The sequence below is a fragment of the Serinus canaria genome, chromosome 12, assembly GCF_022539315.1.
Source record: "Serinus canaria isolate serCan28SL12 chromosome 12, serCan2020, whole genome shotgun sequence".
NCBI classification, from domain to species: Eukaryota; Metazoa; Chordata; class Aves; order Passeriformes; family Fringillidae; genus Serinus; species Serinus canaria.
In genome coordinates this window covers 1169106-1182877 of record NC_066326.1, presented here as the reverse complement: position 1 = coordinate 1182877, position 13772 = coordinate 1169106, and the positions used below count along the sequence as shown (strand labels likewise).

General features: G+C 49.6%; 1 protein-coding gene across 4 annotated transcripts; it reads left to right on the top strand.

Moving 5' to 3' along the window:
- The first annotated feature begins 30 nt into the window (after nt 1-30).
- EDEM1 (ER degradation enhancing alpha-mannosidase like protein 1) lies at nt 31-12736 on the top strand. Of its 4 annotated transcripts, none has more exons than XM_050979302.1 (12): nt 32-474; nt 1250-1322; nt 2765-2868; nt 3630-3801; nt 4790-4994; nt 5432-5606; nt 6160-6277; nt 6647-6817; nt 7402-7475; nt 8193-8289; nt 9019-9201; nt 10089-12736. In XM_050979302.1, exons 1-12 carry the CDS (start codon nt 95-97, stop codon nt 10176-10178), a joined length of 1842 nt encoding a protein of 613 aa, XP_050835259.1. In that variant the 5' UTR covers nt 32-94; the 3' UTR covers nt 10179-12736. The 4 variants fall into 4 exon arrangements, with proteins under 4 accessions (XP_050835260.1, XP_050835259.1, XP_030083864.1 ...); XM_030228004.2 differs by having other exon boundaries at nt 33-474; nt 4811-4994; nt 6157-6277; XM_050979301.1 differs by having other exon boundaries at nt 33-474; nt 6157-6277.
- Nucleotides 12737-13772: the final 1036 nt, after the last annotated feature.

The window sequence follows — 13772 nt, the reverse complement described above, 5'->3', positions numbered from 1 at the left end:
GGCCTTGCGCCGCTCCCAACCCTTGCTTCCCTTCCGCTCTTAAAGGGGCCGCGGCACGGCGCGGGCGGCGCCGCTGCGCTATGCGCGGGCGGCCATGCGATGGCGGTCGGTGGTGCTGGGGCTGCTGCTGCTGCGGCTCGGGCTGCAGGCGCTGCTGGCGCTGCTGCCCGCGTTGGCCCGCGGGCTCTGCCTGCACCCACGCCTGCCCTGCCCCAGCCCGCGGCCGCCCGCGCTGCCCGGCCCGCCTCCGGGCGCTGCGGCCCGCGGGGCCCGGCTGTGGGGCGCGGCGGCGGGCGGCGATGAGTACGAGCGGCGCTACAGCGGCGCCTTCCCGCCGCAGCTGCGGGCGCGGCTGCGGGACGCGGCCCGGGGCATGTTCGTGTTCGGCTACGACAGCTACATGGAGCACGCCTTCCCCCGCGACGAGCTCGACCCGCTGCACTGCCGCGGCCGCGGGCCCGACCGCCGCGACCCGTGAGTGCGGCCGGGCAGCGGGGCCCGGGGGGAACGGCTCGGGGGGAACGGCCGCTGAGGACCGGTGGGGAACGGCTGCAGGGGACCGGGGTTGGGAACGGCTGCAGGGGACCGGGTTAATGAACGTGTGCTGGGGACCGGTGGGGAACGGCGCGGGGCTGGCATCGCTCCGTGGGTGCCCCCTTGGGGGTCAGGCTGGGCCCAGCCACGGGACAGTTGGTCATGGCCATAAGCTAAAATACAGCAAGTTCCACCTCTGTATGAATCAGGAACAGTTTGGGTGGAAGGGACCCTAAAGCCCACCCAGTGCCACTCCTGCCATGGCAGGGACACCTCCCACTGTCCCAGGCTGCTCCCAGCCCCAATGTCCAGCCTGGCCTTGGGCACTGCCAGGGATCCAGGGGCAGCCCCAGCTGCTCTGGGCACCTGTGCCAGGGCCTGCCCACCCTGCCAGGGAACAATTTCCTGTTAATATCCAGTATAAACCTATGCACCTTAAGTTGGAAGCCATTTCCTCTTGGAAATTACTCCAGTCCCTCTCCGTATTTCTTGTAGTCTCCCTTCAGGTACTGGAATGAACTTTCCATAGTGGGGCAGAGCTGTGGAACAGCTGCCCGAGGAGTCATGGAGCCTCCCCTTTTGGAGATATTCCAAATCTACCTAGATAGTTCCTGTGTCACCTGCTCCAGGTGACCCTGCCTGCACAGGAGGTTGGACTGGATGATCTGCACAGATCAATTCCAGCCTTAACAATTCTGTGATTCTGCTCTTCCAGCTCCAACCTGAACATCAATGATGTGCTGGGGAACTACTCCCTGACTCTGATCGACGCGCTGGACACGCTGGCGGTGAGTCCTTGGTGTGGGGACACTGCCCTGGCCCCCCTGGTACCTGCCCTGGCCACACTGGGACTGCCCTGGCCATGCTGGGACCTGTCCTGGCTGGGGCAGCTCTCCAAGGCTTGCCCAGGTGGTGCAAACAGCTGGATCATGAGCTAACAGCTGGATCATAAACCAGAAGTGTCACGTGGGTAAGAGAATGAGAGTAGTTGGAGATGTCAGCAGAGATTTCCAGAAGAGACAGGAAATTTTGGAGCTCCTCCCCAAGGTTCAGATGAGATCTCTTTAGGATATGCCCAGGGTGGGTGGATTTGAGCTGGAACTGCTGTGAGTTGCTGAAAGGTCCATCAGGAGGAAGGTTCATTGTGTGCACAGTGCCGGAAGAGCCCTGGTTGTTTCACTTGGCAGAGAGGGCCTGACTGACACACAGATCTGTGTGAAGTGGTGAAAGGAAAGAGGGGAAAACCTGTAAAGCTGCTTCTCAGCTGTATTTCTGATAAAACTGGAAGCTAACATGAGGAGCAGCTCATTCTGTGTTTGTGCCAGGGTATGGGGTCATGAGGAAGAGCATTTTCAGAGACCCCAGCAGGTTTCACTGTTCTCATTTATGCAGCCAGGGCAGGATTTGATGTGCTGGAGCCACGGGGATGTGTATCTCCTCTGGCTCTTTGGGATATAAAACCCTTTCCATTCCACCCTGGGCTGCAGCAGTGGTGAGGAGCTGCTGGAGCAGGGCAGCTCTGAGCAGATCTGAAAGCAGAAGTGAGGGAAATGTTGGGTTTTGCTGAGAGAGAAGTTTGGAATCTGTGCTACGTGCCTGGTAACGATGCCTTCCTGTCCTCCATCACCAGTGGGGCAGTGCTCAACTTCTTTTCTCAAATGTCAAGGTTCTGGTTGCTAAATCTCCTGTCTTTGAGAAGCTGCTGCATGGGGCAAGCCTGTTCTGCTCCTCATTGCTCAGACCAAACATGTGATGCTTCCCCACTGGGTCTGGGTAATGGAGACAGCTGGCAATGCTTTGCTTAAAAATTTAAGTATGTCTCAGCCTTTTCATGAGCTCAGGCAAGCAGGAACCTGTGTTTTCCTTCCACATTCCTGCTCCCCAAAGCTCAGACTGAACATGGATCTGTCTCTGGGGGCAGTGGAAATCACATCCTGGGTTAGACCTGTGGGAAGCAGGCACAGGGGAACTCCTGGATGTGCAGTGCTGGGTCAGGAACCTGACAGGTTAGACTGGCCTTTGGTCAAATAAACATTCCATCAAACTTCATTGTTCTGCAAGCTGTGTTATGTTTTAAGCTAAGCTTAACTCTTGAGCTCATAGTTCAGGCAGTTTGAGTACTCAGTGTGCTAAATCTGACTGCTGGGCTAAGATGTGAACCTGCCATTCTCTTCCCCAACCCTCTTCTGAAGCAACAATTGTACAAACTAGCTTTGTTTTTCTGTGAAAGGTAATGGGAAACTCCTCAGAGTTCCAGAAGGCAGTGAAGTTGGTGATTGACACAGTTTCATTTGACAAAGACTCAACAGTCCAAGTTTTTGAGGCAACAATCAGGTATGTGGTGCTGCCTTTCTGTCTTTAAAGGTTAAAGACTTGGTGTGTGTAATTCACAGAGAAATCATTGATTAGGAGCTCTTTGGCAGGCTTTGTTCCCTAAATGGTTCCTCAAGTAAGCTGTTTCTTAATCTTCTATGAAAATATTCCATCCTTTCATATAGGAAACTATTTTAATCAGTCCAGTGTGACCTGGAGCAGTGAGACAGTGGTTGGCTCAGTGCTTGCAGACTCTGAGACTCAGATCTGTGCCCAACAAACAACCCTGGGACAGCTTTTCCTTGCTCTGTTTTTGGTTCATGGACTTCTGCTCACTTTCACTTTCATTTTAGATGAAAAAGACTCTTCTGTGCTGGAAATGGGTTTAGATACTGTCTGATTTTAAAAGGTTTTGTTTCCTGAGTGCCTCAAGCAGTGTTTATTCCTGCTTCACTTGGCTAGGCTTTCTCTTTTCTGAGTACTAAGTTTGTGTAACACCCTTCCTGCCATTTGCAGGGACTAGGAGGTCTTCACTCCTAAACAGATTTGTTACAAGAACTCTGGGTTAGGTAAATTTTGCAGAACCAGGTTTTGGAACTGTGGCTGACAGCAGCATGACTTCTACATGTGTTCACTCCTGCTGGGGGAAAACCAGGTCATTTTGTGTAGTGCCTGTAAGGAGCACAAAGTAATAATTCTGTCAGACATGACACCAGTAAGGTGTTGGGGTGAAGAATGAGCTTCAGAACAGACTGGAAACCTGAATTTTCCTTTTCCCACAGGGTTTTGGGAAGCCTGCTGTCTGCCCACATCATAATTACTGACACCAAGCAGCCCTTTGGTGACATGACCATTAAGGATTATGACAATGAGCTGCTGCACTTGGCTCATGACCTGGCAGTGAGGCTGCTGCCAGCCTTTGAGAACACCAAAACTGGCATTCCCTATCCTCGGGTGAGTGACACAGCAGCCCTGGGGGGTTTCACCTGTCCTGCACCTTCCATTTTGTGCCCTTTTATGTGCACTTGGGGTATTGAGCCTGCTCTAAGTTATTCTGAAGTGACACAGGGGAAACTGCCCTGCTGACATGGATAGTACAAGTTGCTCCTTCTGTCTAGTAAATGTTTTCCCTGGGCTGATTGCTCCCTGTGGGTCAGGAGTCATTTGTTCCTGTGCTGGTTGGCTGGAGCATTCCCTGCCCTGTGTCACACAGCAGCAAACAATACTGTCATTAACAAGGAATACTGCAAAGGCAAAGAGGAGGAAAGTGACTCCATTGGTGACTTGCTACTAAAACAATTATATTGGAATAAAACTCTTCTGAAATATTTATCATACTGGGCTTGGAATTTGTCATTTTCCTGAAGACTGCTCAGTGGGTTCTCAATACCCTGGGATGCTTGGATGCTGCAGCCTCTTGTTTTAAGCAGATGCAGTTGGCAAGGAGGAGGATGTCACTACTACTGGAACAATCCAAAATTGCAAAACTATAATGAGCACTTGCCTGGCTGCTCTTAATTTCTGGAGACAGCAGCACTGCATTTCCCTCTGTAGAAATGTGAATTTTCACTTCTGTTCAGGGCCTGGTAAAGCAGCTGAGGGTGCTGTAACTTCCCTTCAGCTCCCTGTTCCATGGGAAGGGGAGGAGCATCCACTGAGGAAGCTCTTGGTTTCACCAGCACAAACTGAGGGGCAGCAAAGAAGGAAAAGCCTGAATGTTTAGTGGAAAGCATGAAAAAGTGAAGTTTGCAAGGGTTAGCAAGTACTAGAAAAACATGAGGCTTGCCCACTTCAGGCTTGATGTTGTAAAGCTGGGAGAAGAATGTCAGGAATTCACAGGAAGTTTTTCCAAGTGTGCTGGGTTTGTGTCTCTGTGCATGGTCCTTGCTGCACATTGTGCACAAACCACCAGAAAGGCTTGTTCCTAAAGGGGAGGGTGCAGCCTCTCTGTCCCTGTTCACAGGTGAACCTGAAGAAGGGGGTTCCTCCAGACAGCCACAATGAGACCTGCACAGCAGGAGCTGGATCCTTGCTGGTGGAGTTTGGGATCCTCAGCAGGCTGCTTGGAGATTCCACGTTCGAGTGGGTGGCCAGGAGAGCTGTGAAGGCCCTGTGGAGCCTCAGGAGCAATAACACTGGACTGCTGGGTAATGTCTGGGTGCTGCTGTGTCCTCACGTGTCCTCCCCTTTTCCTTCTGCTCCACGTTCCCCTTGTGTACACAGGGCTTGTGTTGAACTAATGGCATTTTGGGGCTTTCCAAGAAAAATGGGGTCTCTGAAAGACTTCCTTAGGGCACAGGTTTTCAACTCAAATTTTTCACAAAACTGGGGAATGGAGCTGAAGGCCCTGATTTGTGTCCCCATTAATATAATTCAGATTGGCAGATGACTCAAAGTACTTAAAATAACTGCATGTGTGTGGGTGTTCCTCAGATGAATGCACCACTGTAACTTCATCTGATGTTCATCTTTGATTCTTCCTTCTTGGGAATTTCTGAACGTGTAATATTCCAAGTCTTGACTGGATTGTTTCTCTCTGATAGACTCAGCAACCTCAGACTAAACTTTCTGTTTGTTCTGAAAGGAAATGTTGTGAATATCCAGACTGGTCACTGGGTTGGAAAGCAGAGTGGACTGGGAGCAGGGTCAGATTCGTTCTATGAGTACCTGCTGAAGTCCTACATCCTCTTTGGGGAAAAGGAAGACCTGGAGATGTTCAACTCTGCTTATCAGAACATTCAGAACCACTTGAGGAGAGGGTATGTGATTCATGTCAGCATCAATTCCTTGAGCAGTGAATCCTCCAGCAGGATCTGAAACACATCTGTTTGTAGTGCTTTGTGTCAGGCTCTAGAAAATTCATTCTCCTTTTTACTGTAAGAAGCAAAATCTCCTTTCCATGGCAGTCTCCTCATTCCTCACAACTGATGGGGTGCAGAGAAGCCAGACTGCCTCCTGTCCCATTTATAAATGTTAAGGCTGAGAAAAGTCTGGCACTGCAAAAGAAATGTATTCAATTGGCTGCTTTGTTCTTCTGAAAGCCTGATCTGCCTAGCATGACTTTTTGGTAGAAATTCTGCTGGCAGAGCTCTAAGATAGGATCCCTCTATGAATTAACATCCCTTCATGCATTAACTCTCTGAGGGCATGGCAGTGTTTGGGTCTCTTTCACAAGGAGCCCAGCAGAGCAGAGCAGAGCAGTGGCTGCCTGAGCTGTGGCAGTGTGCTGTGTGCTGCCCAGGCAGAGGCACTGCCCTGCATTGTTCCCTGCATTGTTCCCTGCATTGTTCCCTGCATTGTTCCCTGCAGCAGGGAGGCCTGCAATGAAGGAGAAGGGGACCCTCCCCTCTATGTCAACGTCAACATGTACACGGGCCAGCTGATGAACACCTGGATTGACTCTCTGCAGGCCTTCTTCCCTGGGCTGCAGGTGAGCTTTCCTTCTGGGAAAGGCCCATCCCAGTCCTGGGCTGGGGGTGAGTCTGAGTCCTGAGCTGAGCTCCCACCTGTGGCTTTGCAAAGAGTTCAGTTCAGCTCTGCATTAACACAACTGTGTGGGGAGGCCTGGCCTGCTCTCTGCTAGAGCTGAGACTTTCAGCTTCCCTCTTTTAGCCTCTGCACTTGTATTCTGTGCTGTGAGGCTCTGCTGAAGCTTTTACTGCAAAGAATGAAGACATTAGTACTTTTGGGGGGTTATTTTCTGTGTTTTATGGCAGAAGAGCTGTTTGAGGTGCCACATTCTCATCTTTGCTGGCCTGCAGCACTAAGTGTGTGTATCTCTGGCTGCTCTGGTGCCCAGGTGCTGATAGGAGATGTGGAAGATGCCATTTGCCTCCATGCCTTCTATTATGCCATATGGAAACGCTATGGGGCTCTCCCAGAGAGGTACAACTGGCAGCTGCAGGCCCCAGATGTTCCCTTCTACCCACTGAGGCCAGAGCTGGTGGAGTCCACATATCTCCTGTACCAGGTATCTGACTTCCCTGAGCTGCACATCATGGCTGGGCCAAAATGCTTTTGTTCAGAAAGTCACTTGATCCCCCTGACCTCTGGCCAGCTGAATTTTGGCAGCCCTGGAGCTGCCTCTTGTCCTGTGGAGTCTCTGGGCAGGCACTGCAGTGTTGTGCAATGTTGTTGCTCTGCTCTTTGCTTCAAAAACAGCCTTTTTTATAAGGCAGGCAAAAACAACACCAAACAACCTTTTCTAAAAGCTGCTGGCAGATTTTTACAAGGCAGAGACCTGTGACTGCTCAATCAAAACTGTTGAAGTAAATGTTAGAGCTTTCCTTGCAATACTGCCCAGGCAGAGATACAAGAAACTAAAATAACTGTCTGCCTACAAGGAAGGATCAGAGAGTTTGGATTTACTGCAGGTTTTCTAGGATTTGCACTAAAGCAAATGTGAGAAGCTTGCACTGGCTAATCCAAGTCATGCTCCTCTAAAGATAAGTTTGCTGTGATACACAAGACTTGGTACCAATAGGCCTTTGTTGTGTTATTATTACAGGATTTCAAAATTGCTGACTCTAACTCTTGTCTGTCTTCCCTATTTAGGCCACAAAGAACCCGTTTTACCTTCATGTGGGAATGGATATTCTGCAGAGTTTGGAAAAATATACAAAAGCAAAGTCAGTCTTCAATGTTCTTTTCTTCTCTCAGTGCTATATATCTACATTTTATTATACAAATATTGTATAGAATCCAGTCTGCCACATGTAGGTAAACCAGAAAACCCAGCCCTCCTTGAAAGCCACAAGTGATGATTTATTTATTGAGCACTTCTTTCTTTCCCATCTGAAAATGACATTATAGTCCAGTGGCAACTTTATACCTTTGGAATTTTATCACTGCCTTTCAAAATGCATTGTTGATGATCAGCTGCTAAAAGCTGCTGAAAACAGTAGCTGGGAATTTTCCTAGGGATCCTGCAAGATTATTTCTCACCTCCTGGTGTTTAGCTGAACTGAGGGATGGCCCCTCAGGCAGGTGCTGTTGAGTACCAGCATCCAGCTCAAAACAGCAGCAGTGAATCCTGACTTTGATACTGAGTAGCTGAACTTCTTGCAAGGCTCAGGGGGAAGACAGTGAATTTTTATTCCTTGTTATTAATTGACTCATTTTCTAGTCAAATGTGTGCTGACTGGCCAGGTCAGACATTGCTGGTGAGTGGGGTCCAGGTGATCACAGACCCCTCAGCACCAATAACCAGTGAGTGTTGCACAACACAGCTGTTCCACTGGAGCTTCCCCCTGGCAGCTGGGATGCTCTGAAGTGAGGGGATGTCTGGGCAGCACTTGGAGAGCAGCAGAGCTGGAACTGAGCCCAAGCCCTGTCCCTTGTTGCAGGTGTGGCTATGCCACGTTGCACCACGTGGTGGAGAAGACCAAGGAGGATCGAATGGAGAGCTTTTTCCTCAGTGAAACCTGTAAATATTTGTACCTGGTACGTGTGTGCTCCTCACTGCCAAGGCACTGCACAAAAATGGCACAGGAGGGGGCAGGAGGTTATTAATTGTTAATTAGAAACTGGGCTGGGGGCAGGGAATCATTAATGACAGCCTGCTGGGCTCTGGGGTTTGTGCATTGGGGTCATTCAGGCTGAGCTCCTCTTTGACTTCACCCCACTCTCTGAGTTGGGCCAGCTGCCCAGCTGTGGTTCCTGCCCCTGGAGAGCTGCAGATCTTTGGGAAGAGGGGAAAGGAGAGGGAGCAGGAGGGAGGGAGCTGCTGCTCAGCTCTCAGCTAAGTGCTGCTTGCAGCCCTCCTGCCTGGGGCAGCCTCTGCTTTCTCCCTGCTGGGCTTTGGCACTCACAGGAAAAAGCGTTTGGGCTGACATTGCCTAAGCCCCTGTTCTCAATCTCCTTTAGTGCAGAAAACCAAATAAATCTGTGACTGAGTGGATGCCAGCCTAGAAATGCCTCACAGAGCAGCTTAGAAAAATAAGGGCGCTTTAAGTTGTGTGAGAAGTTTTTCTTCTGCTCTCCTCTTCTAACTGCTCAGATCAATCCCTTGCATTAAGGCTATTTATTTCCCTTTGCTCCAGCATTATTTAGCACTAAAAGGTATTTTTGTGGGATCCTTCAAAGAGTGAGTACCTGTTCCCAACTGCTTGTTACTGGGAGGTGGGGGATGGGGCATACCTGCAATGCCTGTCTGTGCCATCTCTCCCTCAGCTGTTTGATGAAGAGAACCCAGTGCACAGGTCTGGGAATAAGTTCATGTTCACCACTGAGGGCCACGTGGTGTCTGTGGACGAGCGGTTCCGGAGCTCGCTGTGGGAGGACATCCTGCCTGCAGGGGAGGGCAGCCTCAAAGCCAAACCCTCCGAGCTCAAGGCAGCCAACTTCAGCTCCAACGTAAGCAACACACAGGCTGCTCCTGCCTGGGCCTGGGGAGGGGGCAGCCAGCACACACAGAGCCTCCAGAAGGGCTGCTGTACACAGTTCCCTCTAGAAATATCAAACAGCTGAGGAGCTCCCCTGAAAAGCACTTTCAGCAGCAGCATGAATGGGATCATGTGGGGGATGCTGGTGAAGGTGAAACCTGTCCCCTTTGAAGTGTTTTGCAGCGTTTTTTTTTTTTTTGTTCTTTGTTAATTTACTTCCAGTTATTTTCTTTCCCCTTTTCTTTGCCCTTAAAACTCTCCAGTGTTGCTGTCAGGGGCAAAGGGAGAAGCAGAGGGTCCTCTAAACCGAGCTTTGTCTTCCTCAGTGTGGTTTTGGGGCATGGAAAGGGGACCTTTCTCAGAAAGGCCTCGACCCCAGAACTGTGGCTCCAATGCCCATCACCAAAACAGATCTGGTTTAATCCCAGAATGTTGGAGTTGAAAGGACCTTAAAGATCACCTCATTCCACCCCCATGGGCAGGGACACCTGCCACTAGAGCAGTTAAGGACAACTTTTTAAAATATCTCCTGGTGGGTTCTGGCTCCTTCCCTCCTCCCCACAGAGCTCCAGGAAAAGAGCATTATTTTAAATGTTCACAGTTGTCATAGTGAAGGAGATCTCAGTTGCACAACAAGCTGTGCTGTGTGTTTGGAAGCTGCAGCCTGCACTGAGGAAACATTTGCTGCTCATTTATGGGATTGGTGCTGCAAGTCTGCAGAGAACCAGGGAAACTTGGAGGAAAAAGTGTTATTGGGTACAGTTTTCTGTACTGGGAGGATCTGAAAGGATTGCAGAGGGGATGGGCTTGCCTGGGTTTGGATCTGAGTTTTTAAAAGGATGTAAATTTTCTCAACAGTGTAACAGAGTCCCTGATGAGAGGAGGTACCTGCTGCCCCTGAAGAGCAACTACATGAGGCAGATCGACAGAATGGTGGGGCTGATCTGAGGGACTCTGCAGGGGAACCTGGGGGAGCTGGGCATCCTCTGCAGACATGCCTCCCCTGCAGCTGCTCCCTGCACAGGCTGGGTCCCCCAGGTGTCCCCCAGGTGTCCCTGGGCCTGTGGCCAGCCCTGGACACCAAGGAGATGGAGCTCCTTGGGGTAACCTCCCGTGCCACCTGAACAAACAGCTCTTGTTCCAAGACTTCCTGTGAGAAATGTTGTTGCAAATGAAGGCTGAATCTATTTTAAAAGAAAAAGAAGGCAAATTGGCCTGTGCCACTTAGCTACCTCCTTGTAGCTGTGTTACAAATGTCCCTCTAGAGCAGGGTCTGCTGTTTAATTTGAAATGATCTCGGGGCTTGGGGAAGGAGTGGGGAAGTGCAATTTTTTACACCAAGTTGAATTATTGAATTTTTCTGACTAGCAATACACAACCTAAAGGTCTGCTCAGGTAGGAACCCACTGGGTTTGCTGAAACAAAACTGCTCTGTGTGCTCTTGGAAAGATCACTGCTGGTGGTGTGAGAGCTGCTGCTAGAGAGTGACATCCCTCTCAGCCATGGCTGATAGAAGCTGCAGGGCTGTGAGAGGCTGTGGCTGCAGAAACCAGGGATCAAACCAATCCAGGTGCCTTTTTGGAAGGGAAGGGGGGGAGGGAAGGTGGAACTGCAGAGCCACTCAGGCAGAAGTTCCCAAAGTTTCTTTGTTTGCCAAGTTTTCAGTGCCTTTTCAGGAGAGATGCTGCTAAGAACTGGTGTCACAGTGCATGAAGAACAAACTATTTCACATTCCTGACAGGATTCATGTGTTAGTGCCTTAAGTTCTCTTCACTAGCAGGGAAAACTGAGCTTCCTTTGGAAGATGGAAAAGTATTTCTGATGAGCTGGTTGCAAAATACAGTGGAACCCAAAGTCACCTAAAAAGAGGTGTTTGGAGTTTTTTTAAAAAATGTCTGTGAACTTTCAGGAAAAAGGCAGTTAAGGGCTTGAGGGGTGACAACAAACTGAGGCCAAAACAACTATTTTAAATATACCAAGTTGGGTTTTTTTCTGGTGGTTGTTTATATACTTCTAACTTTTGACTACAGTTGAAGTAGTAGAATGTTATTTTTGGGTTAATGACTTTTAAATTGAGGCATAAATATGAGGGCAACTTGATCTGCTGTATTTTCACCTTCTTGCAACAACATTGGTTTTCATAAACCACGTGTTGCAACTCAAAACATTTCTAATAAATATGAAGTTTGTGCTGGAGAGGTTATTGTTGGAATCTTTTAATGTGCAGATGCATCTCAGGGACTTTGTTGTAGAATCTTCTATTCCGTGATAGCTGAATCTTGTATTTAGGCAAAAAAAAAGAAAAAAAAATCATCATCAAGTCTTCTTAGTGTTATTATGTGTATTTGAGGGCGTGAAGGGTTGGAGGGAAATAGGTTAAAATTTCCTAAAAATATTGCAATAGATTGAGTTGCCTTGGTGTTTGAGGCAGCTGATGATTCCAGCTCCTGTAGCATTGGCTTTGCCAAAGGTGTTTGTGGAGTGCCTGAGTTGTCTGTTCCAAGGGAAAAGAGGAACTCGAGGTGTTGTGATGCAGAGAGGTGTTGGCAGAGGCTCAGGCTGTGCTGCCAGGTCAGGGTGAGCAGGGCAGGAGGATGGGCAGAGGCACAGAGCTCTGGGCTCTCAGCTGCTGCTCCTGGGCCAGCTGGGCTCATCCAGCCCAGCCCAGCATCCCACACTGGCTGGGTCAGCCTGTGGGGATGGCCAGGACACCAGGAGGGACAGGACAGACACACCCTGAGGGTAGGGGTGGCCTCTCCTGCTCCAGGTTTGTCCCTGACTCCCAGTTTAGCTCCCTGAGTGTGCCTCTGGCCACTCTCCCTGTGATTGTGCTTTCTGCACTCCTGAACCCAGGGGAGGGTCCCAGCCCACAGGATCCAGCCCAGAGCTTTCCAGAGAGAATTCCAGGACTGTGAGGAAGTTGCACAGCTGCTTTGCCATTGTGATTTCCTTGTGATTGCCAGGAGTAGTGAAAGGTGGCTGAGAATGAGAGCAGCCCAGGCAGGAATTGCAGCCTTCCAGGCAAGCGTGGTCAGCTTCCCTTGGGAATGGCTTAGGAATCTGCTGCCAGGTGATGGGACAGTCATCTTTCCACAGGAATGCTTTTATCCTCACAGAAGCTGCTGGTAGAAGACTCTGTGTTCCTTCAGGAGCCAACTTTTCTTCCTCTTTGTTCTAAAAGTGTTTGGATACTTTTCTCTGTAAGGACAGGGCACCTGTTGTGCACTAAGATGAGAGCTTTTGTACAAGTCAATGGCATCAAAATGGAGCTGATAACTGTGCTGGAATCATTTGCTGAAGTGGACTCTTGTATTTCTTGGTATCATGTGCAATATCAAGTTTTCTGAACTGTAAGTGCCATGTATGCTTAATTGTTATTTATCCATGAAGTATTTAACTGAGGAAACTTGGAAGAGGACCAAATGTGCTTTCACAAAATGTCCTGAATTTTCAACACTTGGCTTGCCTTTTGCAAATCTCCATTAAAAAATAGTGTGTTTGACTACTCTGATGTGTGTTTGTCCTGTAGGGGATGTCCGTGCACCTTCTGTACTCTGGGATTTCATCTGCTTCGAGTGGGACAATCCCATTTATCCTTCCTGCAGGAGAATAAACCCACCCCAAAGCAGCAGGGCTCTTTCTTTTCTCCCCCTGTTCTCTCCATGAGGGTTTGGGGGCAGCTGAGAGCAGGGACTGGTGTGGGAGGAGTGAAGTGTGGCACTTCTGGTCTCATGAGCAGGTCCTGACCTCCCTGCTGGAATTCCCAATCCTTTGTCCTATCAGTCCATGGAAAACCTGGAATTCTGCACCAAGAGCCTTGCTGGGCTCTCTCCAGCCCATGGAGAAGCAGCCTGGGAATCAGCTCGTGCTGGGTTTGAAACAGGACCATGGAAATGAGCTGTCTGACCATCACTTTGATTTATTGGCTCTCCTTTGCTGCTTTTCCCTCCTGGATTTGCTTTCTCCCTGACTGGCATTATCTCTGTGCTCTTTCCTGGTTTGCAGTGCTGGTGCAGAGGCTCTTGGAGCTGGCAGGACGTTTGCTGTGTCTGGATCAAGCTCCAGGTTCCAGGAAATGTCTGTTGAACGCTGGTGATGGGGATTTTGCAGTGGTTTTAAAGCTCCTCTGGGTTTTTGGATAGTGAGATCTTTGCTTTGCTTTACTTTTGCTGCATTCAGACTTCCAAGAGTCAGTTCTAAAGTGAGTGTAAATGCTGATTTTGGGGCAAGCACCCCAGCTCTGATGGCTTTTCCCTGTGGCTGCTCATTTAGCAGTGGAGTCTGCCCTGAGCTGCTGTTTGCTGTCATTCCTTAGCTTCTTGTCATCTGCTCCCAGAGGGCTGAGCAGCCCTGGGTGGGACTGAGGGCTTTGCTTGCAGCTTTTCCAGCCCACATTTAAGAAATTATCTCCAAAAAGCCACTCTGCCATTGTTGCTTTCCTGGGAGACTGGAGTGGAGTAAGATCGCTTGTGATACAGGATTTAAAATCCAAAAATGTGATTGAAAACTCACTGGTTTAGGGTGAAATGCAGGGGAGCAGCC

What these genes read in the sequence shown, in the direction of transcription:
- EDEM1 (XM_050979301.1), top strand. Translation starts at nt 95, where the DNA reads ATGCGATGGCGGTCGGTGGTGCTGGGGCTGCTGCTGCTGCGGCTCGGG. An exon ending in GGGCCCGACCGCCGCGACCC is followed by an intron (nt 475 to 1,249) that starts GTGAGTGCGGCC and finishes CTGCTCTTCCAG; the next exon opens with CTCCAACCTGAACATCAATG. An exon ending in CAATAACACTGGACTGCTGG is followed by an intron (nt 4,995 to 5,431) that starts GTAATGTCTGGG and finishes TTGTTCTGAAAG; the next exon opens with GAAATGTTGTGAATATCCAG.